Genomic DNA, 25,354 nt, shown 5'->3' on the forward strand with positions numbered 1-25,354 from the left:
GTGGCAGTGGTGACTCCTTGAGGGATGTGTTTAGCTCAGGGGGCTGGAGGGAAATGTTTTTTTATCCCCACAGGTGTCCAAGGCCAGGCTGGATGGGAACCTGGACAGCCTGTTCTAGTGGATGGCAACCTTGCCCATGGCAGGGAATTGGAGTTGGATGATCTTTAAGGTCTCTCCAACGCAAGCCATTCTGTGTTTCAGAGACCTGTGCATCTTGCACTTAGTTTTTCTCCTTTTTCCTGTAAAATTTGATTCTCCAGGAGCTTTTTGATTTTTTTTTCGTTTGGGATTTGAGTGAAATGTTTTTTATGTGTCAGGAAAAAAAAAATAATCATAAGGTTAAAATGACAGATCCCAGCCTTGTGACTCCTACCAATAGCCTAGAGGTTAGCTGAGTTAGTGGCATGCCTTTATTACTTATGATAAGGGAAAGCTGCAGAGGCCATTCTGGGAAAATTTACCTTCTAGTTAGAGCTTCTTTTTCTGCCATCGTTAAGGGCTTGTCATTACTGTGGTTTTCTAGCTATCATCTTACACCTGGAAATAATTAACACAAGATTGAGTTCCTTGTAGAATTCCTTCAAATATATTTGTTTGTGGAACTTATCTGTTGCATTTGATGTGGCATTTATAATAGTTACAGTTCCTTCCTCCTGAGACAGATCCTTGTTCTGTTCTTGTGAATGGCTTTTTGCCATAGCATTTCCTCCCTCATGTATTTTCTTCAGACTTTTAAGTCCCTTTGAACAAGGAAGCATTTGTTTTTTCTCCGTATTTAATTCCCATACACTCTTTCCTGACTAGTATGGTTGTAAGAGCTCATAGCTTCTTTTCTGTTAGCATTCCAACATCTGGACTTGGATGTCCTTAGTAAGTGCCCCTGGTCCATAACATATACCCAATATCTTCTTCCATAGAGCTCTCATGTCAGCAACCGCCATCAAATATATTGCATCCTGTCTTCCTAACCCAGAAAACATAGAGTTGGAAGGAGAGGTGGCAAGAAGGAAAATGCTGCTGTACTTACAGAAGACATTCCAGTGTTGAAGGAGTCAGCTTGCTGTTCACAAAGCAAGAAGGCATGTTTCTGCTCCTTCGAAAAGGTCAGCACATGTCTGCTATCTAGCATATCTGTATTAGCCAACTGGTGACTTGGTCAAGCTCTTGCTTGGCAAATCTGTCCCTTTCATCCATGGCTGGTGTGGCATCCAGCACTTTGCAAAAGGGAGAGTCCTGTACAGTGTCATAGTTTGGTGTGTCTGGTTCAGATGGTTTTGGAGTGCCAGCTCCTGTCATGGATGTCTTGTCTTCCTCCACAAAACAAAACAAAAAAAGTAACAGTAAAAAAAAAATAAAAATAACCTACAGAATAAGATACTTCCGTTTCCTCACAGTTGAGTAACATCCTGACACCTCCATGCCTCAGGCTTAACACACACATGAAGAAGCAATTACATGAAATGCCACTTCCTCCCTAGCTTCCTCTGTGATTCAGTTGCTTGGTGTTCCTGTGCCCTTGGTGCCCTGGTGGGTCTGTCCCCAGCACAGGTGTCTGGCCCTCAACATGGTTAGCCCTCATGGGGCTGGTGGTGAAGCAGCCTTGGGGCGTCATACCCACCGTGCAGGAGGACTCCACTCATAGTCAACTGAATGAGGAATTAGGTTCCTGAACGTAGATACCATGGTATGTCTTAGCTAACATAGGTGCCTTCACTTGAGACATGGTTTCCTATGGATTGTTGCTGCATACCACTGAACATCCATTAGTGGTATAGACGTGTTAAATGATGGTTTAGTCTGTAAAACTAAAAGGAAATTCTTCCACAGGAAACAAGGTGAAATATGTGGTTGTATGTGCTGCAGGGTTTAGGCAGCAGAGCCGTTTATCAGGGAGAAAGCTATATCGTCCTTCTTGTTAATGCTTTGCACGTGCATTTTTACTCAAGTGCTTGACAATATCTGTTGTACTTTGTGGCTGACAGTAATAAAAATCGACCCCGTGCTGGAGGATTTAGACTGGAAGGCAGCGAGCCCTCGGCAGTAGTGCCATTGCTCTTGCCAAGGCATCAGAATGTTGTTTTTTGGGAACTGTATCCTTGCAAGTACTTCACCGGGGTGTCTGATGCAGAATTGACAGACAAGACAGCGCCTCTGCCAGTCACTGCAGGAAATAATGGAGCCTGTGATCAGATGATGGCACGTCATGCAGGGCATAAAGAGCTTTTCTCACCCCTTTTTATTCTTAACACATGACCACGCATCTGAAGAGTATTTTTATTCTTACGCTGCTGCTCTGATGTGATGCTGCTCTTTTCATCCTCCTCCAAGGTGCTGCAGTGCCAAGCATGGCATCCCTGCAGCTGCTGCAGCTGCTGCAACACCCAACAACTTTATCCTCTAAATTAGTGAGTACAAAAAGTTCTTCAAAAAAGTATAGAACCTCTGTTTCCCAGGTGTTGTGTCCATACCCTGTTTTGCCCATCGCGCCACCAGCTTCTGTCTAGCCTGCATGTGTTCAGGCATGGACTCTAAATGCAGCACGAAAACCTCATTGTTCCTGCGTGTGCAGCATTTGTCAAATGATGGTTTGAGATTTCTGTGTATGTGGCTGACGGAAAGGTCTCCGGTACGTAACAGACAGGAGTAAGCACAGCTGGGTGTGAATGCATTTGATCAGCACAGCTGGTGCTGTGAGCTGGAAATGGCTTCCTTGGCTAGATCTTAACAGTCTCATGTTGAAGGGGGTGCAGCATTCTGCCTTTGTGTGGAAGAAGGGTACAGCTTTTTGAGGTGACCTGCCCTTTACTGTATTTTTTACTCAAATAGTACATTATATTCAGATGTTTATGTCTGTAGGCATTAATAAGGAATGCCCTTAATCTTTCAGAACCTTATTCTGTATTTTTAACAAAGAGTTTTTGTATTGCAAGATTAAATATCTTCTCATGAATCCATCAGGTAGAATTCTCTGTTCTGTTCTGCTTTTCCGAATGCCCCTCATATGAGCTGCCTACAATAAAGCAAATGACTCCATTCCTCCAAATTTATTTTTAAAACCCCTCAAACATATGGGAATACAGAGGGAGCATATGTGTGCTGAGTAAAACATATTGGTAAATAGGGATGAGCATCTTGCAAATCAGTGCTTTACGTTTCTCCATAGTGCATGCGTGGAAAGATAATGAAGAAGCTTCCTTTTACCCCCAAGCAGACACATTTGTCAGGCATCCCTCCATCAGGTACAGCCTCTGCAGAGCTGCTGCTTCTCCTGCACTGATGGTGGTGATGGTGCCCAAAGCTTTTATGTCTTCTCTTGAATTTTCTTTGGCAGCAGTTGCTTCATTCTTTTTATTGGAAGATTTAAATTCTAAACATTCTTCCTAAATCACACTGGTTAATGTCATTTTAGGAAAAAAATCCACAATGTTTCCCTTCTGCTGGAAGTGAGAATGTTTGAACTTTTGTTTACATCTTAATTAGACTCTTTCAATAAATTAAAAGACCAAAACTTTGCGGAGGAGGGAAGTTTTAATTAAAATCATTAAGTTCTTAGAACTGACTTGGGTTTCTTGAATTAAAATGCTTGAGGGCTATTCTGATTTATTGAGTTTTGTGGTTTTTTTTTTTTTTTTTAAGATGACCTCTACGCATCCTGTCCTTGCTGCCTTTTGGGCTGCAATAGGCTCTAAATGCATCTTTCTTACATGCCTGCACACCTCTCAGATGATCCCTGCACCGCTCAGAGCATGAGCCTGGCCACAGAACCTGCCAGGGGGGTGTCAGCCTCCAGGCATTGTGAGGGGGCTTGGCTGGACATGGTTGTGCCAGCAGAGTCCTGGGATGAGAGTGAGCTGAGTTGAGCAGCGTTCCTCACTGCAGGGCGGATGGGAGGTTTTTTGGATGAAAGAATCACTTCACAAAACTGTAAGTGACCGACAATAAAAATGAAATCTGATACATTTCTATCGAAATCCATTTTATGTCTAGCCTTAAGGATGATGCAAGAAGCAATTATTCACAAGATTAAACTGTTGCAGATGTGCTTCTCTCTCGGAGGACAGGAGATTTGCCTCCAGTCATTTCCTCATGTTGCTCAGGCTACACTAACTCTGGGTGGCTTTTCCACCCACTCTGAGGAGCTCAGCAGCTTGTTTGGCTGGAGTGTGAAGTGCTTGTAGGTTTGCTAGAAAACTTTTTCCTAGCAAGCTGGCTTAAAGCCACCTCTTTCTGTTTAAGCTACTGGCTTTTCTGATCTGAAATTTGCTTATCTCCAGTGTGTAAAGAAGTTGAAAAGGGAGCAAGTCATATAAGGAATTTTTATGAATGGAACTTCAAAGGGGTTCAAAAACCAGGCATATTTGGGCACCGGCCTTGTTATAGTTTTGAGTACAGATTTGAAAGATGTTAAAGCACTCACTTTCTAAGACCAGTTGGACCAGTGACAATGTCCGGCTTTCCAGCACAGTAACTGCAATGCTTGTTTGGCAAAAGGCAGCACAGTTTTGGGCCTTGTAATAATGCATGTTCCATGATTTATACAGAAGGAAAGAGCTTCAGCTGGAGAGGCTGAGAATGGCCAAGTTAGTCGGGTAGTGCCATGCACTTGCATCATTAGGACTAGTTCTGGAAAGAACAGTGCTGGTTCTGTGGAGAAGATTGGGCTGAGCTGTCTGGCTGGTACCACTCACCACCATCTCTCACACTGTATCAGGCCTTGCAGCAATTTTCTAAATCCAGCCTTAGGGGGAAAAGAAGAAAGTAATGGCAACTTCTCAGTAAATTTTAGTTAGATTTGTGGGATCTTCTTGGTGGGGGTTGCTGGGCCCATCCACAGCAGTGTCTGGATGTTGAAGTCCCATCGAGTTGTCTGAGCACCCTTTCTTCCTGTACCAGGCTCATCTGTTTTCTGATGGGTCGAAACTAATAGTAATCAGGAATGAAACTGTGTTTTATAGACAAGGACAGAGCTGTTTAGCACATCAGAAAGTCTTGACTTGCAGAACTCAAATACCATCGGAGCTTTTTCTGTCATTGCTTTCCATTGTGGAAAAAAACAAAGATAATTTTCTCCTATTAGCACTTTGTTCCTTCAAAGTAGATAAAGGCAAATTATATTCAAAGCCTTTCATTGCATCTACCAGCTATTTTAGGCTGATTACTTAGAACATGAAAATCAGTGTGAAAAACAAGAAAAAATGTATCTTAAAAATTTTTGGTGATACTACTTTTTCTACAGTTTTATGGTTTAGAATTTGCTGCTTGCATTTGGCCTTAAGATGTTCGGATCTTTGTTGTACCATCGTATTTAGAAATGCCACTGTGAAAGATTAGGACCATACAGTTTTTGAATAGTGCTAGTTCCTGCATGCACAAACAGATGGTGCTGCCTATAAATGGTGTGTCTACTAATGACTGCCATGGCTTCACCACAAGTATTTAATGGGTGTTATGTTACTGTCTGCAGTCACATCCAGGCTTGGCACTGCCCTCAGCACTATGGGGGCATTCAGTAAGCTGGAAGTAGAAGCTGGGTTACTGATGGTTGACCTGAGGAGGGTGTAGCCAGCTATGAGGGGTCCTTTGCTTCTCTCATTTCTTGCTGGCATACCTGGTTTGTCCTTCTGAGAGCGTTTGCTTTTTGACCCAGTTGGTATCTGGGTTTACTGCATTTGTTCTTAAGAAAATTTCCCCTATTTTTTTAACCCAGGTTTGGAGGATAGGTTTTTACAGGACAAGCTTTTCTTTGATGTAGGTATTGCATCTTTGATTTCTTCATTTGTCTCACTGCTTTCTGTGAGTTACCGAACTGTACTACTGCTACGACCGTTGACATGCTTCTTATAGCTGGCATTTTGTATCTCTGAAAGTTCAGTGGCTCGGATTGAGTTTCAGTTTTCCAGGGGAAGGACTTGGTAGATACTGCTCCTGCTCTGCCTATTGCAGCAACTCTTCTCCTTTATTTGCTCCAGCAAGGACTTTACTATCAGAATATCTGCTTCCAAGTTGCGACAGCCTAAAAATAGAGGCAATCATTGGTTTTTAATGGTCTTTTTATGAGGGGATCCTGCACTAAGTAGCACATGAAGGATTCCTCCCTTGGCCTTCCATTGAAAGTGCCCAAAGTGGCACATCTGTTTCCTACAGCTGTTCTCAATGCCTTTGCTTCTGTAGTGCAGTGATCAGAGCCCCCTGGAAGCCATAACCATCCATATGTCTCTTGGAAAGAGACAATTTTCATGATGGATGTAGATTAGAGAAGTGTTGCAGAAAGACAATGCAGGTACTGAGTTCTGCAAATCATCAAGTTTTTATTTTACTGGTTCTAATACTTAATCTCATTTTTAAAAAAAGTTATTTTTTAAATTTCTAACAGATTAGAAATTGTTTCCAGAGGATCTGATAATATGCAAATGCTTCTAGCCCAGAGATCCCTTACTAGCAGATACTGTTCCTCATCTTAGTGTTGAGTGTGTGTGTGCAGAAGTTACCTACAGTCTCAGCAGTAGATGTATTTTTTCTATCCCCATTAGCATGAACCTCGGGGGGGCTTTCTTCTCCTCCAGCTATAACAACTCAAGCTAAATTTAATTAAATGTGGTCCACAATCCAATTTATACTTCCCCATAGCAGAAAGACAGAACAAAGAATCTGCTTTGTGACACTAAAGGATTTGTTTTTTTCTCACTGCTGGTAGTGAGTGGAAGTTGGGGCTCTGAGTAATTGAGTTCAAACTTGTCAGAAAACATTCCTTTGAGGTAGACATTTTATTTTCTCACTTAGAAATTATGTCTTTTACCAGATCGGAGCAGTACATAAACAATGTACTTGAAGCTTGGTAGAATTTATATCATCTTATTAGTTCAGTAACACATAAAAATACTTGACTGCTACCACTGTTTGTTTAGTAGTTCTACTGAGCCAATACTGCAGTTATCATTTAATGGTTTTGTCAGATTCCAAAAGACAGTTGTTGTTCTTCTGTTTATGATAGGGATTATTATTTTGTTTAAATTGTAAAAATTTTAACGTTTTCTACTCAAAGTTTGGCATATGAAACTTTCTGTTAATTCCCAGAATGTGTTGTCCTGTTTCTTGTATCACCCGTTCATTCAAATTCAGTACTGTTATGTGAAAGTGAGCCAAGGCACTGGAATGTATTTTCAGGTAATACAGTCATGCTCAGAGGGCCAGTAATTGCAGACTGGGAACTGTCTCTCTCAGACACTCAGACCGTGTCTCCATTACAAAAGGATGCAGATCAAGGCCCATCTGCCTGCCTGAAGGACATGCCACCCAGCAGGGCTTGCGTTTGTACAGATATATTCCTAGAAGGGGTATGAATCTTGAGAATATGGTTTAGCTCCAAGATTTCTTGGGTGGTAGATGCCAGCCAATTGCATGGTGAGGGTTGGTGTAGATTGCATGGTGAGGTTGCATGGTGAGGTTGGAGCTCCAACTGCCATGAAGACCCCACACCCATGCGGGGTGTTGTGGATGGTCCCTGGGCCATATTGCCCCTGCCCAGGCCGCGTCTGAAGGAGGGGGCTCATGGGCAGGGGCCAGTGCAGCAGTGACGGCAGGCTGTGCAGCTCTGGCATGCTGCTCATGGCTGGGTCTCTGTCCCATTTGGTTCACTGGAGTAGATAAGGCCTCATGCAGTGAGGAGGATGTACTTGAGCCTATTATTAGCATTGGATTTGGGCAGAATGTTTTAAAATTAGCACTGAAGGCATCACAGCAGCATAGCTGTCTCGGTGAAGAAAGGGAACATCATGGACATGTTGTAGCAAAAAAGCACAAAATTACTGTTTTAGGTAAAAAGTGCTCGGTTTTAAATTTACAATTTTTAGGAGTTTAATGTGTAAAAGATAAAGGAGCAGTAGTGAAAGAATTTTGCTATGTGTTAGGTTGAACTGAAAAGGGGTGGGGTAGCAACTTTGCACACAAAATACGAGTTGCAATTTTCCTCTTGTCCTTAACTGGATGGCGACTTCACCTTGGGACTTAGAAAGCTGCCCTGAAAGTCATGGCTGGGTCAAATGTGTGGTCTGATTTACACCATGCAGTGGGGCATATGTCATACTAAAAATGTTTTACTGACCTCTCAAAGATGTGCCACGCATGAGAAATCATTTCCAGAGGATGCAGAGAGGGCATTTTCTGTAGTTATTAATTCCTAAGCCTTATCACAGTGATAGCAATCAAAGCACAGGAGAGGCCATGCACAGCACGCTGATGGATATGCAGATAGCAACGTTGGGTTTCGTGGCTTTCCTGGTCATTTGCTGCTCAGGAATTCCTGCCTCTGCCGCTACCAGCGTGACTCTCATTTTAGGAGCTATGTCACCTGCCAGAGGCTGAGGATAATTTTCTTGTTGTTGTTCAAAAACGACACATCTCTCAACATTTAATTTATACAAAATGCCATCAGACACTTTTTTTTGTCGGCTACCCACCTGAGATACTAAGAAGGAGGGGCTCAATTGCTGTGGAGTTTAGCAGAACAAAATGGTGGTCCATGCAGTGGGGAGGTTTCTGTCCTCCCTGCAGATGAAGGACATGTCAGCTCCAAGCCTGGTGCCTCTGCAGGAGCTGTCGGTGACGGATGGCGCTGTGCTGTGGTGATGCAGGCCTGTCTGCAGCCGTGCAGAAGCCAAGACAGAGCTTTCACCACCTACCTGATAAAGGTCATACAGGTTTTCATTACCGTTCTGCTCTTGAAAATCCGCTACAGATCTTTTTCTTTTCATATTTGCCTGCGTATTATATTCTGCATCCTGAAAATTTTAGGAGAACCTTCTAAAGGAGATGCTACTGCATGTACCGAGTATCTTTTGTGTTTATAGTATAGACTCCACAGCAAGAGCATACATGCACTGCGTGTTGAAGCAGAGTTGTCTTGAGTTATTTCCAGGGTAACTGAGAACTTGCTTTCACAACAAATCTCATTTTTTCTTCTGCAATTGGATATTATTGTGAAAAGTCATAGTAATTATGACTTTAATCAGTTTTGCATATTATTTTCCCATCCAAATCTAATTAGAGAATTAGTGAACTGAAGCAATAAAATGACTTCTGAGCTCTGGAGAGGGGTGGAAAAAGGGAAAAAGAGGACCTAAATCTGTCAAGTTGAGATAATAAACCAGCGTCAGACAGGATGCGAGGGTTCCCCAGTGCTTTGTCAGCTCCTGCCTGCTCACAGTGCTGTCTCTAAAGTGCAAATTAAAAAAAAAAAAGAGAGACCGTAGTGTCTTCTGTCTGCCTTACAATTTCCTCGCATGGGAAAGAAAAGATGTTACAGAAGTCTTCCAGGGCAAGAATGAGACTGTCTAACAGAAGTGCTTGCCTGCATTTTAGTGAGAACTTGATGATGGTGATCCCAAGGTATGTAAAATCTGCATACAAGCAGCATTTGATTTTGTGTTGTACCATCAATTTTAAGACTACCAGCTACTGCTCCTTTTGTTCTTCCTTTCTTGCCATTTGTGGCTCTTGCCTGACCAGTGTATCGCTTACCTCGGAGGTGCCCTTCAGATGTCAGCAGCCCCCAGGACAGTGCCAAGAGCCTTCATGGCCGTTTAGTCAATGATAGGGCTGTGGGCTTGGAAATACCTGCAGAGGTGGGATGCCAAGCCTAGAAGTTTAAGTGAAATGAGACTAGTTTGGAAACTTGTTAATTTCTTGACTTCTTTTCACTCCTGAGGTCATTTTACCCTGGCAGAGGATCAGTAATAGGTTGTTATATTTGTTGTTTCGTTATGCAGGTAGTTAGCTCTGTGAACAGTATCATGTGCATTGTGAAACTTCTTAATTATGTTCCCAAGATCATTTTGGCTTTAAAAGTAAGTGGCAAAACGCAACCAAGGAGAAATTCTTACAGTAGTTTTAAAAAAGTAAATCCTATGCATTCTTCATTAGAGTAGTCAGAGAGTGATTTGATAAGCTGAGAATCCACAAAAGCAAGGAGGTCTTTTTTTGAAAGATCCAGGTGAGCTGAAATACATGCATAGAGATACGTGGTACGCATACAGAAAGGTAAAAGCCGCCAGCAGTTTGTCTGTAAAGAGCAGGGGAATTGATTGCCATCCAGAAAATATTTGTCTTGTAGTTTGTGAACCACACGCAGTGATTTAAGAGCAGTAAGATCTGCACAGAATGGTATTTTTGTTCAGAAGTGTTTTCTGCCAATCCCTGAAGCAGAATCATTCACCTGCAAGGATGAGTTTTATCTCCAAGTCCCAGTCCCATCGAATTGATGTTGATGTGCCAAGATGATGTTCTGGTGACTGTTACGAATTGTTAGTTGCTATGGGTAGAGTTTCCCATTGTCTGTGACAGGTTTAATGTAGGAATCAGTTTGGTTAATTTCTGCAAAATTCAGATCAGACTTTCCAAAAAGTTCCAGTCTGCTCCTGCCAAGCCTGGTGGGGAACTTGGTATTCATTCTTCAATGTAAATTTCTGCTGGGAACTAAACTTTGCTGTAGCTACCCACTTTTGGTATTGTTTTGAAATAGAGAGGCTGACCTGTAGTGGCAATGACTTAAGTAGTCTGAGCTGCACCTTCCTACTTTTTCCTTGGTCTGACAGTATCTTTGGAGAACAGCTGAGAAAATCTTTCATTTCTCCCCATGGCTTATTTGTTCTGTCTGCAGGGGCAGTACTGAAGCATGATGACCTGGAAGGTTTGTGTAGCCAGGATGTAAGGGGGGAAAAAGGTACTGCCTCCTTTGACAGCAGTATGAATGTTAGTGAGCTTCAGCCTTGAGTTCAAGCAGTGAGGTAGGTAGTAATCCCAGCATGCATAAAGTTAGCGGCAAATCTCTACTGATTTCAGGGAGATAAAAATGTATGTTAAAAGTCTCGATCGTATGCTGACATTAATTTTCTGGGAGATATGAATTTCACCATTGGTCAATGCTAAAACTGCTTTAAGGTCTAGGAATAGAGGGGTTCTTTTGTCTGCTTTATGAAGTGGTAAAGCTGAAATAACATTTCTCCAGGTGCTAGTTAAAATGTAGAATTTACAATCTAATTTACAATCTAAACACTCAGGAAGCACGTAACAAGAATATAGCATAATGTGTATGATGAGTGAATTCTGTTTGAATAGATGAAAAACACTGTGTTCTGTAAGGAGAATTTTCTGTACAGAAGAAATAAGCAGAAGGAAGGATACATTTCATCTGCTATGATTAGAGCAATCACAGCAGCCTACAATAAATAAATTAAATAGTACACCTATAGAAATCTGTGGCCAGGAAGAGGTATGGTGGTGGGTTTTTTTCTCTCATAGAGTGCTCTTGTCAACCCAGCATTCCAGACATTACTGCAAAGAATTATTCAAAGGAGAGTCATGAATGATTTTTCTGTTCCGCTGACAGATACCTCATTGGTAAGAAAAGAAAGATTTGGGTGTATTGAGTGTGTTTTTTAATATTCTTCTGTGCCTAGAGTTTAGATCTGCAGGGAAAGGCTGATAGTATCTGTAACAAGCATTAAAAAGCCTGAACAGTGGAAACCCTTTGGAAGGATCAAAATGAGCTGCCACACAGACCTTGACAGTTTAGATGCCCTAAATGGGTTTTTGGACACCTACTGCATGATATTCTGTCTGCTTGGCAGACAGAGGTGCCCACAGACTCCTTGTCTGTCCCTCACTCACTTTTTTTTTTCTTTCCTTTATGAGACTGTAGGCCTTTGTCATGAATGCCCTGGTTGGGGCAATGTCTGGTTTGTTCAGTTCTTCTGAAATGTGTTTTGTGGCTTGCTTGATGTGGGTTCTTCCCTCTCCTTTTGTGTGCCCAGGGTTTGCAGAGCGGATGGATTTGTCTGGAGGCGGAGGGCACCCACTGCCTGCATCACCGTGCAGAGAGGCTGCTGCAGGGCCCTGCTGCAGATCTTCCAGGCCCAGGCGGTGTCCTGTGCTTTGGTGTTTTTTCTGATTGGCAATGTTCTGGGATGAGCTGGGCTTTTACTGTTGAGCAAAAGAAAGTCCCCCTCTCCTCTGATTGGAGTCACACGTTTTCCTTAGTCCCAGCTCTGGCAAAACAAGGATGAGAAAGTTGACCTATGCTGTCCTCAGGTGTAGGTAGCAGGCATGGCCGATCTCTTGCCATGATGCATGGGAGCAGACAGTGCAGAAGCAGCAGCACTTGAGAGGTGGTGCAGGCAGCCTGCCTGCCCAAACACATGGCCACTTGGCAGCAGCACCATGGCAGAAGCATGCCCAGCCAAGTTGTGAGCTGGCAAACCGCCCTCCATTCAGGCTTGGACTGCAGGCAGCCAAGTGACCAACAGCTGTGGCTGTGAATAGCAGGAGGGCGTTATTCCAAGAACAACATGATGAAAATCTTCTTCAGCTATGTCTGGAGGTTTTTGCGGCTCTTCCAGAGACGTGTCTGAAGGTAACTGGAAGGTGGAAGGTGCAAGGTGCCTGGATATAGCCATCCCTTTTCAACCCCATCCACTGGGATTCCCCAGTTCTGGCTGAGAGCATGTTGCTGCTCCATCTGTGGCTGCAGTAAGCAGGACTAGGGCAGTGTTTGCTTGAACACATTGCTTGAAATTTTCAGTTACAGCAAGGAGAGGATCTGTTATTTCTCTGCTCTTTGTTTCTACTGTGATGGTCAAACAGAGCTGTAAGCACTTGTCTGCATGGTGGAAATGTTTTCTAGAGCAGCATTTCTGCTAATGAACAGTCAATGACTGATCTTTAAGGCTGAGGTGCTCAAATGAGTTAGTTGTACAGATGTCAACAGGGCCTTCAGATCCCTGACCCTTTGTGCAGCCCCCCAGATGCCAGTCATGGTTCTCACTCCCATTCCAGCTCCCTAGGCTCCTAAAGCCTGGAAGCATGTGTGCTAGGAAGCAACCTCAGCTGCATCCCCAAAATCCCCAAGCAAACAAAAAACCTGAAATGGATTTTTCTGGGAAATGACACGCAGCCAAATAATAAATTTATAATTGGGGTTTGCGTTGGAGAGGTTTCATTTTAAGTGCAAGCATGCATAAGGCAAATGCTGAATGTCCTAAGTGAAATCAGGTAGGGAGTAGAAGAAAGTCCCCAAAAATTCTGCCTTCAGAAGCTCCAGGTTGTCACCATCTATGCAACCACATTTCTTATGTGCATGTAGAAGACAGGGAAGTGATTATCACTCATTTGTTGGAGAAAGTTAAGGTTGTGGAATAGACTTAGGATCTCTTTAAAGGCATTTCTGCAGCAGCCTAAGAGCCTGACTCCAGCACCTTTCATCAGCTGTCAGAGAGTTGGGATTTCCTGGCTTTGGAAGTGCTTCTGGTCCTAGAAAATGGAGCTGGAACAGAGCATGAGCCAAGCTCCCTGCTGACTGCACTGCTTCTCCATGATTTATCATAGAAACACTTTGACAGCTTTCTAGTTACGGCTCTGATAAATAAAAGCTTGTCCAGCACTAGTACCTTTAGGCTTCTTATCTTCTGGAGAAGTATCAGCAGCTGGGCCAGAAGAGTCACCATAGGGCTCATACCTCTTACAGTGTTTATCTTCTTATCTGCTGAGAAGCAGTGTAACATCCCAGGCAGGCTTGGGAGTGCTGATCGTAGGGGTGACTTAATCCTAACTGTGCACGGAGGAGTTTCCTTGGGCCTTTTGGTGGTTGCTGCTGCTCTTTCTCTGCTGACACTGTACCTGACCAGCTGGAGCTAAGTACTTTCCTGAGAATATCTAAACATGGGAAAAACTGGCTCTGTAAACCAAGTTATCTGTGCTTTCACAGGGATAAGGAATGTCTGCACTGATGCAGCTGTTGGCCAGCTGTGTTCAGCTAAACCAAAGCTCTGCTAATCTCAATGGAGAAGCCAAAGGCAGATCCTCGCAAAGACAGAAAATGATAATGAACTGGGGAGGTTGATCCCTTGAAGAAGGAAATAAACTTTTTACACAGGTAGATAGTGATAAGACAAAGGGGAATGGTTTTAAACTGAAGGAGGAGGGATTTAAATTAGTTGTCAGAGAAGTTTTTCACAGAGAGAGTGGTGAGGTACTGGCACAGACAGCCCAGAGAGGTTCTGGATGCCCCATCCCTGGAGGTGTTCAAAGTCAGGTTCGGTGGGGCCCTGGGCAGTTTGATCTACCTGATGTAGTGGATGGCAACCCCGCCTGTGGCAGGGGGTTGTTGGAGTTTTATGACCTTTGAGGTCCCTTCCAACGCAAGCCTGTGATTCTTTGTAGTATCCCAGCTTCAACTAACAAACTTAGACATGAGCCGGTCTTTTATGAAGTAACCAAGGCATAGTGAGAATCATGTAAGATTGTGTCTGTAAGGAGGAACTATAAAATGAATAAGGCACCAGTATCTCCTTAACTACAAACACATGCCAGTCATTAGATAATATCTAGAATGAATTTAAGTTCTGAATCTTTTCCTGTGAAATACGGTCTGGACTGCATAAACGTAAGAATGAGAAATATGTGTGTCAGTAGCTCACAGGTGTAAAAAAGTGGATGAGTTGTAGTGGATTGGAAAGAGAAAGTCTAAAACACTATCAAAAAGCACTCTAGTGCTTTTGATGAGACACTCAGTGTTTTAAAGCTAATATAAAATGTAATTTTTTTGTGAGGGTGATTTGGAAGTTGTCAGTAGTTCAGTTTCATCTACTCCTTACACCTCTCAAAACAGTTCTAATCTTGTCTGCTTTTGTTTTCTGTAGTGCACTGCTTTAATGTCTTGTCAGAAGAAAATATGCTAAAGGTTAAAGCAGTATCTTAAAGGCTACGACAACCACAATCATTTTTTTCTTAAAGCTTTAATTCTAGGAAACACTATTGAGTGGAGCATAAATTTGAAATGAATTTTAATATGAAAATCTTCAGAACAAGGTTTACTCAGAGGTTATTGATTTAATTACAGTTGCATTAACCATTTCCAGGTTTTGGTCATGTGTTCAAGTCAAGTGGGTTTTTTCCACTTGATGGGAGTTCAGTCTGTTGAAGCTGCATTGTAAATGGATGGGAGTCCCTTTGGTTGGCCAGAAAAGCAGTGGTTACGACTGAAAATTGCTGTGCGGAGAAGGCGAAGGTGTTAATTTGTCCACAGTTTGAACGTGTGCATTCCTGGCACAGAACGCTCTGACAATCATTTCACATCAGCTACTCCACAGAGCAGAGCAGGACAATGTCCTTGTCCCTTACAGCTGGTGTCAGTTCGACTTTTAATTTAAATGCGCCTGCAATACTGAGCAGGAACAGGCAGTCTTCTGTTGCCTGCTGCACCTGTCTGTGCCTCTGAAGAGGTTGGGCTTACTGGTTTTTACTTGGCACCATCTCAGCCTATTGGATAGTTATTTCTTTGAATATAGTGCAACAGTATTCCACGCAGCTCTTTGCAGCTCTAGGGAAGTCACACATGTGGGTTTGTTAAGGACAGTAGCGTTGCCTTGGTAAATTTTTCCATAACAGGAGGAGATGGACAGACTGTGCTCCTTAGTGGTACTGTGCCAGTTACTTGGGATTTTGTGATGTGCAGCCACTCAGGCTGGCTGGCTGTTGTGCCAGTGTTTGTTAGGTTTTCTTTCCTTTTTTTTTTTTTTTTTAAATCCACAGTTGTCTCTTATCAGAAAGTGAAAATCACAACATTTGCTGATCTGATTTCTTATTCATTGCCATCTCCCCAGTCTAGCAGCGTGGCATCACACACATTGTTACTAAAAGTAGAATTCAAAGGAGCAGGAGCAGAAGGACATAAAGGGCTAGAAGGAGAATTGCTGTGCCACGGTCTCTTCTGAACAGATCTTGGTCTGCTGGCTCAAACAGAACGTGCATCTCCCCCTTCTCTCCTTGCTGCAGATGAGAATCATAGCTGTGAGACTGACAGTCTTCTTCCTTGCTGAGATCCAACCAGCCAGGAGTTGTGAGACATCCTTAGTGAAGCTGCTGTCCCCCATCACTAGCTTTCTGCCTTGCATAGAGCTTGGAGCCCAGCCACCATCAACATACAGTGGTCATGCTTCAATTTTGACTTTGAACATACAAGCTTGAAGGAGGCCACTGTCAAGTAGTTTTCTCACATGGAATCTGTCATCCCATGTTCATTGTTTCTTGCATCTCTGTTCATGTATTCCTTTTTCTATACTCTTTCTTCTTCTTGTTGCTATGGTAAAAGCTTGCCTAAAAAGGAAGAATTACAAAAGCAAGATCCACTGACCTACAAAATAATGAGAAGGTAGCTGCTCCATACAGAGCTCTGGTTTTGAAGTCACTAGTGGAAAATCTCTGATGGAAATGGGGCATGACCAGGGTACAGGGATAATGTACATGGATTTGGACTGATGCAAAACTCCTGCCTCTGATCATTGAATCTGTACAACCAATTTCCTTTAAGAAGGAATTTTCTGTGATGATAACATTCACAAAGTAGCGGGCATTCAAGAAAAAAAGCTTTTTTTAAAGTTATTTCTGTTAATAACCTTCCAGCTTCAGTGTGCTTTTCTCCTCTGCGTACATGAATGTCATTGATAGGGTGTTGTATTACAGTGGCTCAGCCTTGCTGGAGGCATGGTCCTTTCCTGATGAGCTGATTTTAAATGAAATGAAAACCAAAACATGAATTCTTTGATTCACCTACCAGAGTATAAAAATGGATGGTCTCATTAATGATTAACACAGCAGATGGTAGCTCAAAGGAGGTTTGGAAGAAAACACTGCAGTATCTGTCTCTTCCAATAAATATATTGACTTAACAGCTTTCTGTGCTCATCCTACCTTATTTCAGTATACACATTTGAATCCCAGCAGACTTGATCTCTGCTGTTAGACCTGCTTTAAAATGAGTGAAGATGCATTAGTTCCTAGTTGCCTCAGATAAGCTTTTGCAATTTTATTGTTGCTTACTGGTTTGCTGTTCCCTGTGATGCCAGTGGTGGTTTTCAGAAAGATTTTTCTACTTCAGTCCAATGAGGCATCTAAGATTTCTGATGTCTTTTCACCCACAACGTGGTTAAATCAGTAGAACATGAGGAGGCAGCCTAAGGACGTGAGGAAACAGCCTCAGATTGATTCAGGGTAAATTTAAGCTGGATGTTAGAAGGGTGAAGGGCTGCTTACGCATTGGAAAAAGCTGCCCAGGAAAGTGGTAGAGTCCACCATCCCTGGAGGTATTCAAGAGATGTGCAGATGTAGCACTAAGTGATGTGGTTTGGTGGTGGAATTCAGTAGTGTTAGGGATGGTTGGATTTGATGATCTTAATGGTCTTTTCCAACCTCAGTGATTGTGTGACGAAATAAACATCCACAACTTCATGAGCATCACTTCTGACATATTGTTTTGTTGTCAGCATATAATGCTAAACAGTATGTATATAAATAATGGCTGCAAAGTGTTTACTCCACAGTGTTGGATTCCAGTGCATATGGGCAAATTCTAAGCCTCTAATGAACCAGCCTTTCAAAATAGGTAGAAGGATTTTTTTAGACTGTGATTTTCCAGAGTGTGGTTATCAACTTAGCACTGAAGAAATAGAAGTGTTTAAAAAAAAAAAAAAAAAAAAAAAACTAAAAAAAAAATCAAAGAAAATGTACATATGGCAAACAATACAAAATACAGTGGTAAGAAATCTGGAGGCTTTTCCCTGTTACTCCAGGTACTCTATAAACATACATTCTCTTCTAAATGGACTAATTTTGTTTTATATTAATAAATATACCACAATGCCTGAAACTTCTTACACTGAAACTTTTTATTTTCAAATAGCTGTTTCTAAATAGGACTGCACTTCTTGCTCTAAGCTCACTGTAGCATATTGGTGAATAATACACCAGTTCTCCCTCCAGTGTAGATGGGCAGCTGTGGAAGGTCATCTGTGCACAGTTATGGTGGATAATGCCTCCAGAATTTATTGCAGAGTTATTTCCATGCTGTGTTTTGTGATATGAGCTGGCATGGTCCACCTGGTAGTAAGCTGATTGCAGCCCAAAGGGTGCATGCTTAGCCTGACATTTCTGGGGATAGCAGGAGCTGCTGCTCAAACAGTTGAACACCACCCCCCCACAAGCAGATAGCTCTGAGCCAGATGTCTTCCTAATGCCAGAGGCTGGGAGAGGAAATGGGAGGCAGATCTGCTCATAGCAGCCCAGCAGACTGACAGTGGGTGGGAGGACACTGTGATACGTGTGTCATGGCAGAAATGAGAGCTACCTTGGTTGCATCCCACAAGACTTGACATTCAGGTCCAGCTGATGTAGCTGCAGAGGCTGAAGTTGTCCAGAGTGTTTGTAATTTTGATTCGTACCGCTCAGTTCTCATTTACTTTCACTGACTTGAGTGGCATGTGCTTCTTTTATTAGAGATCCGAGCTCAACTCATAGAGCAGCAGAAATGCCTGGAGCAGCAGACTGAAATGAGAGTGCAGCTTCTTCAGGATCTGCAGGACTTCTTCCGCAAGAAGTCAGAAATAGAGATGGAGTATTCCCGAAACCTGGAAAAATTGGCAGAGAGGTTCATGGCAAAAACAAGAAGTACGAAAGACCATCAGCAGTACAAGTAAGATATTTCTTCCTCCTCATCTCCATGTCAGCCTCTGGGGGGTTATTGGAGAGCTACCCCACTGCTTGCCTCTGCTGGTTTTGAGTACTGTTTGGTAGGAGCCAGGTCAAAGGCATATTAAAAATTCTCATCCCTGCTTAGCAGCATAGCAGTTCTCATTTCAGCTGAAGGTAGCTGGTCACCTGAATACTGTTGTGTTGATTTGGACCATTGCAGTTATTCATATAAATTTCATAGAACATTTTTCAGTTTCTTAACAGGTATATTCCAGAAATATTCCTCACTTACCACATTGAATTTAAACCATCCAAAATGCAGTTACTATCTGGAAGAGAAGCAGAGCCCCAAAAGTGCTTGAAAGTTGTGTGCTGATCTGTTACAGTGTGATTGACAGATTTTAAAAGTGTCTAAGTAGGTCAATCAATATTATAAAAGCAACAACAGCAACAACAACAACAACAAAAAAAGGCCACAAATATTGGCAAAAAGGCATTGAGAGAGAAAGCTATTTTGATTTGCTGTTGCATGTGAGCTTCTAGTGCCTCTTTGCCACTCTTATTCCTGGACTAGGATGTGACTGTTACGTCTTGCTTCCAATTTATATATCCCTTTGATGGCATAGTAACTTAGGACAAAACAGAAGTGGGCAGGCAGTATTTGTCAAAAAGAGTTTACAGCGTATTTTAGAAAGTGTTTCAAATGCGTTATTTGCTAGCATGGTGTCATCTGTTTATTTTCCTGAGTTGAGCTGATTAATGAATGCATCTGCCTGGCTCTCTTTTGCTTAGGGATACAACCCAAAATTTTGTGTTTGGATTTTTTTCCACTATCCAGCTAGTACTGTGTGTAGACACAGACATTTTTGTCTGGGGACAAAAATCTTCTCCAAACGCATTGAACATAGAAGAGATGAATCTCAATATAGCACACGATTCAAAGAATAGTGCTGTGTATTTCTAAAAGTTCTGTTAAGTGACTCAGTAGTTCTACGAAGTAACCAAGCTATGCATGTCACTGCTGCAGAGGGAGCCCAGGCTGTTACACAGCTTGTGTCAAGATCCTTCTGCTTTGTGCATACAGATACATTTTTTCATTCTTAAACAAGTCTAAATCCAGAATAGCCATTGTGCATGGGTGTCATGACTAAAGTCCTGTCTTCAACTTCACTGTGCAACTGTCTGGTTGTTTTGAGAAGTGATCATAGCAAAAGCAGGTGGTCTCCTTGCTGTTCCCACCATTCCCTCCCAGAACAGGCTGGAAGGTGGAAGTACCTTCCTATGGGAAGTTGGGATCCTGTGGGATTACCTTTAGGACACGCAGAAGCAGTGCAGACCAAGTAATGTCAGCATGACCCTTCAGGGGTGCTGGCTGAGCTAAGTGAGAAGACCCTGAATCTTGATGCTGTGAGTACCTGTGTTAAGATGTACCTTTCAGACAAAATGGAGAAGTTTCCTGAACATGCTTCTGATTCACAACTGAATGATTAAGAAAAAGCTTTTGTCTGTTAGTCATTCATTGTTGCTTTCATTCTGGGGGTAAAAGCTAAAGCTGGACAATCAGATGAGGAATTAAAGACACATTGTTAACAGTGGCAATAGTTAATTATTAGAATAATTTACCAAGAGCTGAAGGAGTTTCTCCCTCAATTTATTGCCACCCCTGACTATGTTATCTCCATGTGCCTGATCCTTTATTACTATATGAGAATCCCTACACAAGAAAAAAGAAAGAGCAGCGATCTTCTAGGCCACATGGATGAAAGCAAACTTAAAGCTTAAGTAAAATGATAAGGCAAATTTCACAAATAGGTTTTTATCGTCTGTGAGACAGTTGTTGAATTACGTACATTTCTATTTGTGTTTAAGAAATGAGAAGCTGTTTGTGATTTCACCATCTGCAACACTAATCACTTGGGCCTATAGAACAAAATCTGTAAAGGAAGTTCAGAACTGGATCATTGGGGAAAATGTCTGTACTTCTCCTGGCCCTGTAGTTGTAGTCTTTGACTGGCAGAAGCAGTGCGTTCATAAATGCTGTGGATTTATGAATGCTGATCACAGAATATATATGCATATATACAAGCTTGTGACATTTCCTTGTTTTTGCTTATGATTCCATACAAATCCGTTACTGTGAAATAGCTGCAATTTTCTCATGAAGGATTTGGAATGCACCTACAGTCCTTACTTATTTCTAATGTAAAAAAAATAATTGATGTTATTCTCAGCAGCAGCCTTTATTAATTTTGCATATTTACATGTACGCGGTCTGTAAGCAGCTGAAGCTTTGTGGCAGGATTTTTAAACTGTTGGCTGTCTTGCAGTGTTCTAAATGCTTGCACTTTTTTGGTATTTTTGTAGCCATGCCTCATGGGATTTGTGAAATTTGTCTTAAAAGAATCATCTGAAGCTTGCCTGGTCTGAGTTACTCCAAGAATGGATAGGCTGAGTTTTCAAAAGTAGTCATTTTTACATAACAAGTTATGAGTGTAAATGTCAGGGGGGTGATTGTGATAATTAAGCAACTTTTCCATCTCTGTACATAACACATATGTATCTCTCCTCCTTAGGAAAGATCAGAACCTCTTATCACCAGTGAATTGCTGGTATTTACTCCTGAACCAGGTGAGAAGAGAAAGCAAAGACCATGCAACGTTGAGCGATATCTACCTAAACAACGTCATCATGCGCTTCATGCAGATAAGCGAAGACTCCACCAGAATGTTCAAGAAGGTAAAGCCTATTCTGCATTGGGGACCCTCACATGCATGAGGAAGGCAAACGTGTCTCAATCAATAGCATCTGAAGAGAAGGTTCAGCACATGTAGCATGAAGTCTGGTATAGCACACGTAAATCCTTCATGACAGTTCTCATGGAGCAAGTCCTTAGCGCTGAAATGCTTGGAAACCTGCTGTAAAAGCTGCTGACCTTAAGAACTGAATTGCAAATATCTAAGAGGCAAGGAAAAAAGCCTGTTCTTCTTTCAAAAACACGTTTGTCTACCCATGCAGAAAGGAAATAGTTTTCACTTAGGATTCCCAAAATAGCCATGCTGAATTAATGAACTATTTGTAAAAACTGTATTTTATTATAAGCCTGTCATCAGAGAAACCATGATTCAAGCCAAATTGAGGGTGTGCCTTGCAGCTCTGCATTGGCATAAATATTTAGCGTATACAGTGACTCTCCTGAAGGACTTTCTTTTTTTTCCCAATGTTAGGTATGAACATGCATTTCTGATAACATAACTACTTCTGTTAGGTCATTAAGCATTACATCTGTGCGTTTGTCATTGTACATGGCCTTTGCATGTTTCTCATAGCCATAGAGTGTATGAGAGCTGCTCCAAAAGTAGTGCCTCTTATTTTACTAAGTTGGCCTGTGGTGTAAAAGGCAGATGGTTGTGGTACAGCAATGGGGGTTGAACCTTCCCACCAAAATCCCATTACATGTTGTTGCCATGCGACAGATGGTACTAGAAGGGCAGTCTGGCAAAATGGCATCTGACATGGAAGTGTACACAAAGCAAAGGGCTTTCTACATTTCTTTCATGTGGAAAAAATGGCACCTGCTGACATTCAACAAAGCTTGCTGAACATTTCTGGAGACCAAACAGTGGATATGAACACAGGGATGTGGTGGGTGGTGCATTCCAGCAGTGGCATCAGTCACAGTGGATCACCTCTTCTGGTGCAGCTTTTTACAAATGTGCAGACTCTTGTTCATCACTGGTGAAAATGCACAGCTAATAGTGGTGACTATGTCAAAAAACAGTGTTTTGCAGCTGAGAATTTTTGCTTTATCAAGTAGTGTAGTGTTCTTTGTATCTGCTGTAGTTTCCATGGAAATAAATAAGAGACATTACTTTTGGAGTGACCTACATGTATATCTCCCTTTGGGTAAGCACTCTAAGGTGTCTTAGCTTGAGATCTATATAATGTGTTTGCAGTCATTGTTACTAGGTTCTGAAATAAAAATAGAATATAAATGCATATCCATCAGCCACAGTTGTGATGTTTGTAGGCAAAGGTCATATTCAGTACAAGAAAGAGTTCCAATAATTTTACAGAATATAAAGTATGTGACTAAACAATAGTATGTCTAGCAGGGAGTAATCATCACAGAATCATAGAATGGCTTAGGTTGGAAGAGACGTCCAGGATGATAAAACTCCAACCCCCCCGCCACAGGCAGGGCCACCAGCCTCCCCATTTAACACTAGACCAGGCTGCCCAGGGCCCCATCCAACCAGCCTTGAACACCTTCAGGGACGGGGCATCCACAACCTCTCTGGGCAGCCTGTGCCAGCACCTCACCACTCTCAGAGTAAAGAACTTGCCCCTGACGTCCAACCTAATCTTCCCTCCTTCAGCTTAAAACCATTTCCCCTTGTCCTGCTGTTATCTACCGATTCAAAGGCTTGAGACAGGTTAACAGGTAGTAGGTTAATACATTCCAAACAGGAGACTCTTTTCACATATACCCTACTGTAATCTAGACAGATAACAATAGAGTGGGAAGAATGATTTAGAGAATGCATAGGTTGTAGTTGATCTAAAAGATCTAAAAACATGACTCAATGGTGTGAATTAAAACATATAACAGTAATAGGATCAAAATTTCTAGTTCTTCGATCTCTAATGGTTTGTTAACTTGTGTCTGTGTAAAGCTGTAGTTCACAAACCAGTAAGTTTACTAATAAATCATTGTGGAAGTTGAAAAGATGATGGAAAAGTGATGTGGAAATGTTCCATTACAGTCTGTGTGCAGGTGTCTCAGACTTGCTTGAAACAGTAGAAACTTTTCAGTAATGAGTTTGGAATGAATGGCTTTTCAGTTGCTTGTGTTGCTCAGAAATATGTTTTGTTATATGTATGTTACTAGGTTAGCCCATAGTTGAGGGTCTCTAGCACTAGAAATCTTGCTTTTGCTTTCCTATTCTCCAGATGTGTTGAACACGTAACACTTCAGATCTTCTCATTGTAGCATAGCTTCTTGGAGCTTTTGTTTCATTTGTATTCATAACATGAATCTTCTGCAGGGGAAAGAAAAACTGAATACACATACCCTTCATGTTAGTGGAGCCCATATCCTAACTAACCCTATCCTACCTTTCAGCAGGATTTTCTAGTTAAAACACAGAGTGATACTGTTACATCAAAAAGCTATTAGATATTTTGGAGCACAGGCACGGCGAGCTCCCCAAGGGATGCATGAAGGAATGTGAGCAAGGCTCTGTGATGTGAGGGAAATGGTGGGCAGGAAGACACATAGCACCTCGGCATGATGTAAATGAGTTTTACAAGCATGCATCTTCAATGTGGCAATGATTGTTCACCAGTATTAATTTTGAGCACTTATGTTTAGGACTTTAGTCTGTCAGGAGTTAGTACTTGTTGGAGAAATTGGTTTTTCCTCTGAGTGCTTGTGTAGACAGGTCGGGCTGTAGTGCTTGCTGCAGAGTGCTAGTGAGGTGATTAATTTGCCTTTAGTTCCCAGGTACAGAACTGATTAAAACTCTAATGATGGTGAAGTTCCAGTTCTGAGTAAAAGTGAAAGCAAGTACGAAATGAGGTGAACCATGTTGAACAGAGAGAAAAACAAGACCAGTACGGGAAGTGGAGCTATTAGCAAATTGTCTTGTTTTATTCATGAAGAACATAAGCTTTCTACACTTAGGTTTAGCTCAAATGGGCAGATTCAACCATAATTTCTGTCTGATGGTAATGATCTGTGTGACTTAAGGTGCTTGGCATCTCAGGACTGCTTAGTTGACATCCACGAGAAACCAGAGAGAGATAAGGTGCAAAATGCACATGTTCACCTGGCAGGCAGAGGTTGCAGGAGCAAATAGAAGATGCACTTAGAATGAGAAATGTGACATCCATCACTTTTTCTCATTAAAATTATGTAGTGAAAATATCAAACAATATCTTCATTCCCTGGCTGTGCCTAGAAGTATTTTTTTTATTATTTTTTACTCATGTCTGGTATGTGTAGCAACCCCTTGCTATAGTCCTTATGAAGATGTGTATGGTATCCACTGTTGTTCTACATGAAATGTAGTCATGGGTGGTGTCTCTGCCCCTTGGACTTCATGCCTTGCCCTTAGCTCACTCTCTGTTCTTCCTGATCTGTACATTATTGCTTCTCATTCTCATTGTTTTTAATATTTTAACTGATCTGGTGAAAAGACCCCTCTAACGTGCGTATTCCAATGGGCCCAAAATAAATTGTTTTCCTGCACCTGATTGTACATGGCTTTCCACTTAATGTTAGGACACTTGATATTTTTGTTCTCCTGGGAGCAATTTGTCATTCTGTTTTACAGAGGTCGGGAACCAGTTTCTGTTTAAATCTACTAAATGTAGGACAAAGATAGGATCTAGTTCAAGATACTAAGGCATCTACCTGATGATATTATGTCAGGCTACTACCAGGGAGGCACTTAAGCTCTTCTATTTTTCAGTTGCTGGCATATAAAAGCAGTGCAGATTGCTGTTCATTCCTGCCTTCTTGTTGCACATAAAATTGCAAACATAAAGTAGCAGAGTTCAGATCTTGCATGCTTGCACATCTCTTCAGGCAGATGGGGTAGATGGCCTCATGGGGACAATTAAAGAATAAAGCAATAAGGAAAAATGTCAAGCAGAAGGGAAAAGTATTATGCAGAACATTTCATGCAGCGATTCTGGTTGCCCCAGCATTAATAATCAACTGTATAAACACACAGCCACAAAATCCTTAAGCAGATTTGTATATTTATAATTTATAAAAATGTATTTTCTTTGGACAGAAACCATAACAAGGCAAGATGAACATATCTTCCAGTGT

At 41.9% G+C, this 25,354-nt stretch overlaps 1 protein-coding gene across 3 annotated transcripts in view; it reads left to right on the plus strand.

Annotated features, from left to right (window-relative positions):
- SRGAP1 (SLIT-ROBO Rho GTPase activating protein 1) overlaps positions 1-25,354 on the plus strand; it is a 137,147-nt gene that overhangs the window by 47,214 nt on the left and 64,579 nt on the right. For all 3 annotated transcript variants that reach the window (XM_042815996.1, XM_042815994.1, XM_042815995.1), the window contains exons 2-3: positions 18,322-18,517; positions 21,090-21,252. In XM_042815996.1, coding sequence (XP_042671930.1) covers positions 18,322-18,517; positions 21,090-21,252 — 359 coding nt within the window. The remainder of the gene's footprint in view (positions 1-18,321; positions 18,518-21,089; positions 21,253-25,354) is intronic.

The sequence above is a fragment of the Centrocercus urophasianus genome, unplaced genomic scaffold (genome assembly GCF_019232065.1).
Source record: "Centrocercus urophasianus isolate 14NV4802_14NV808 unplaced genomic scaffold, USGS_Curo_1.0 seq_15, whole genome shotgun sequence".
In the NCBI taxonomy this organism is placed as follows: domain Eukaryota; kingdom Metazoa; phylum Chordata; class Aves; order Galliformes; family Phasianidae; genus Centrocercus; species Centrocercus urophasianus.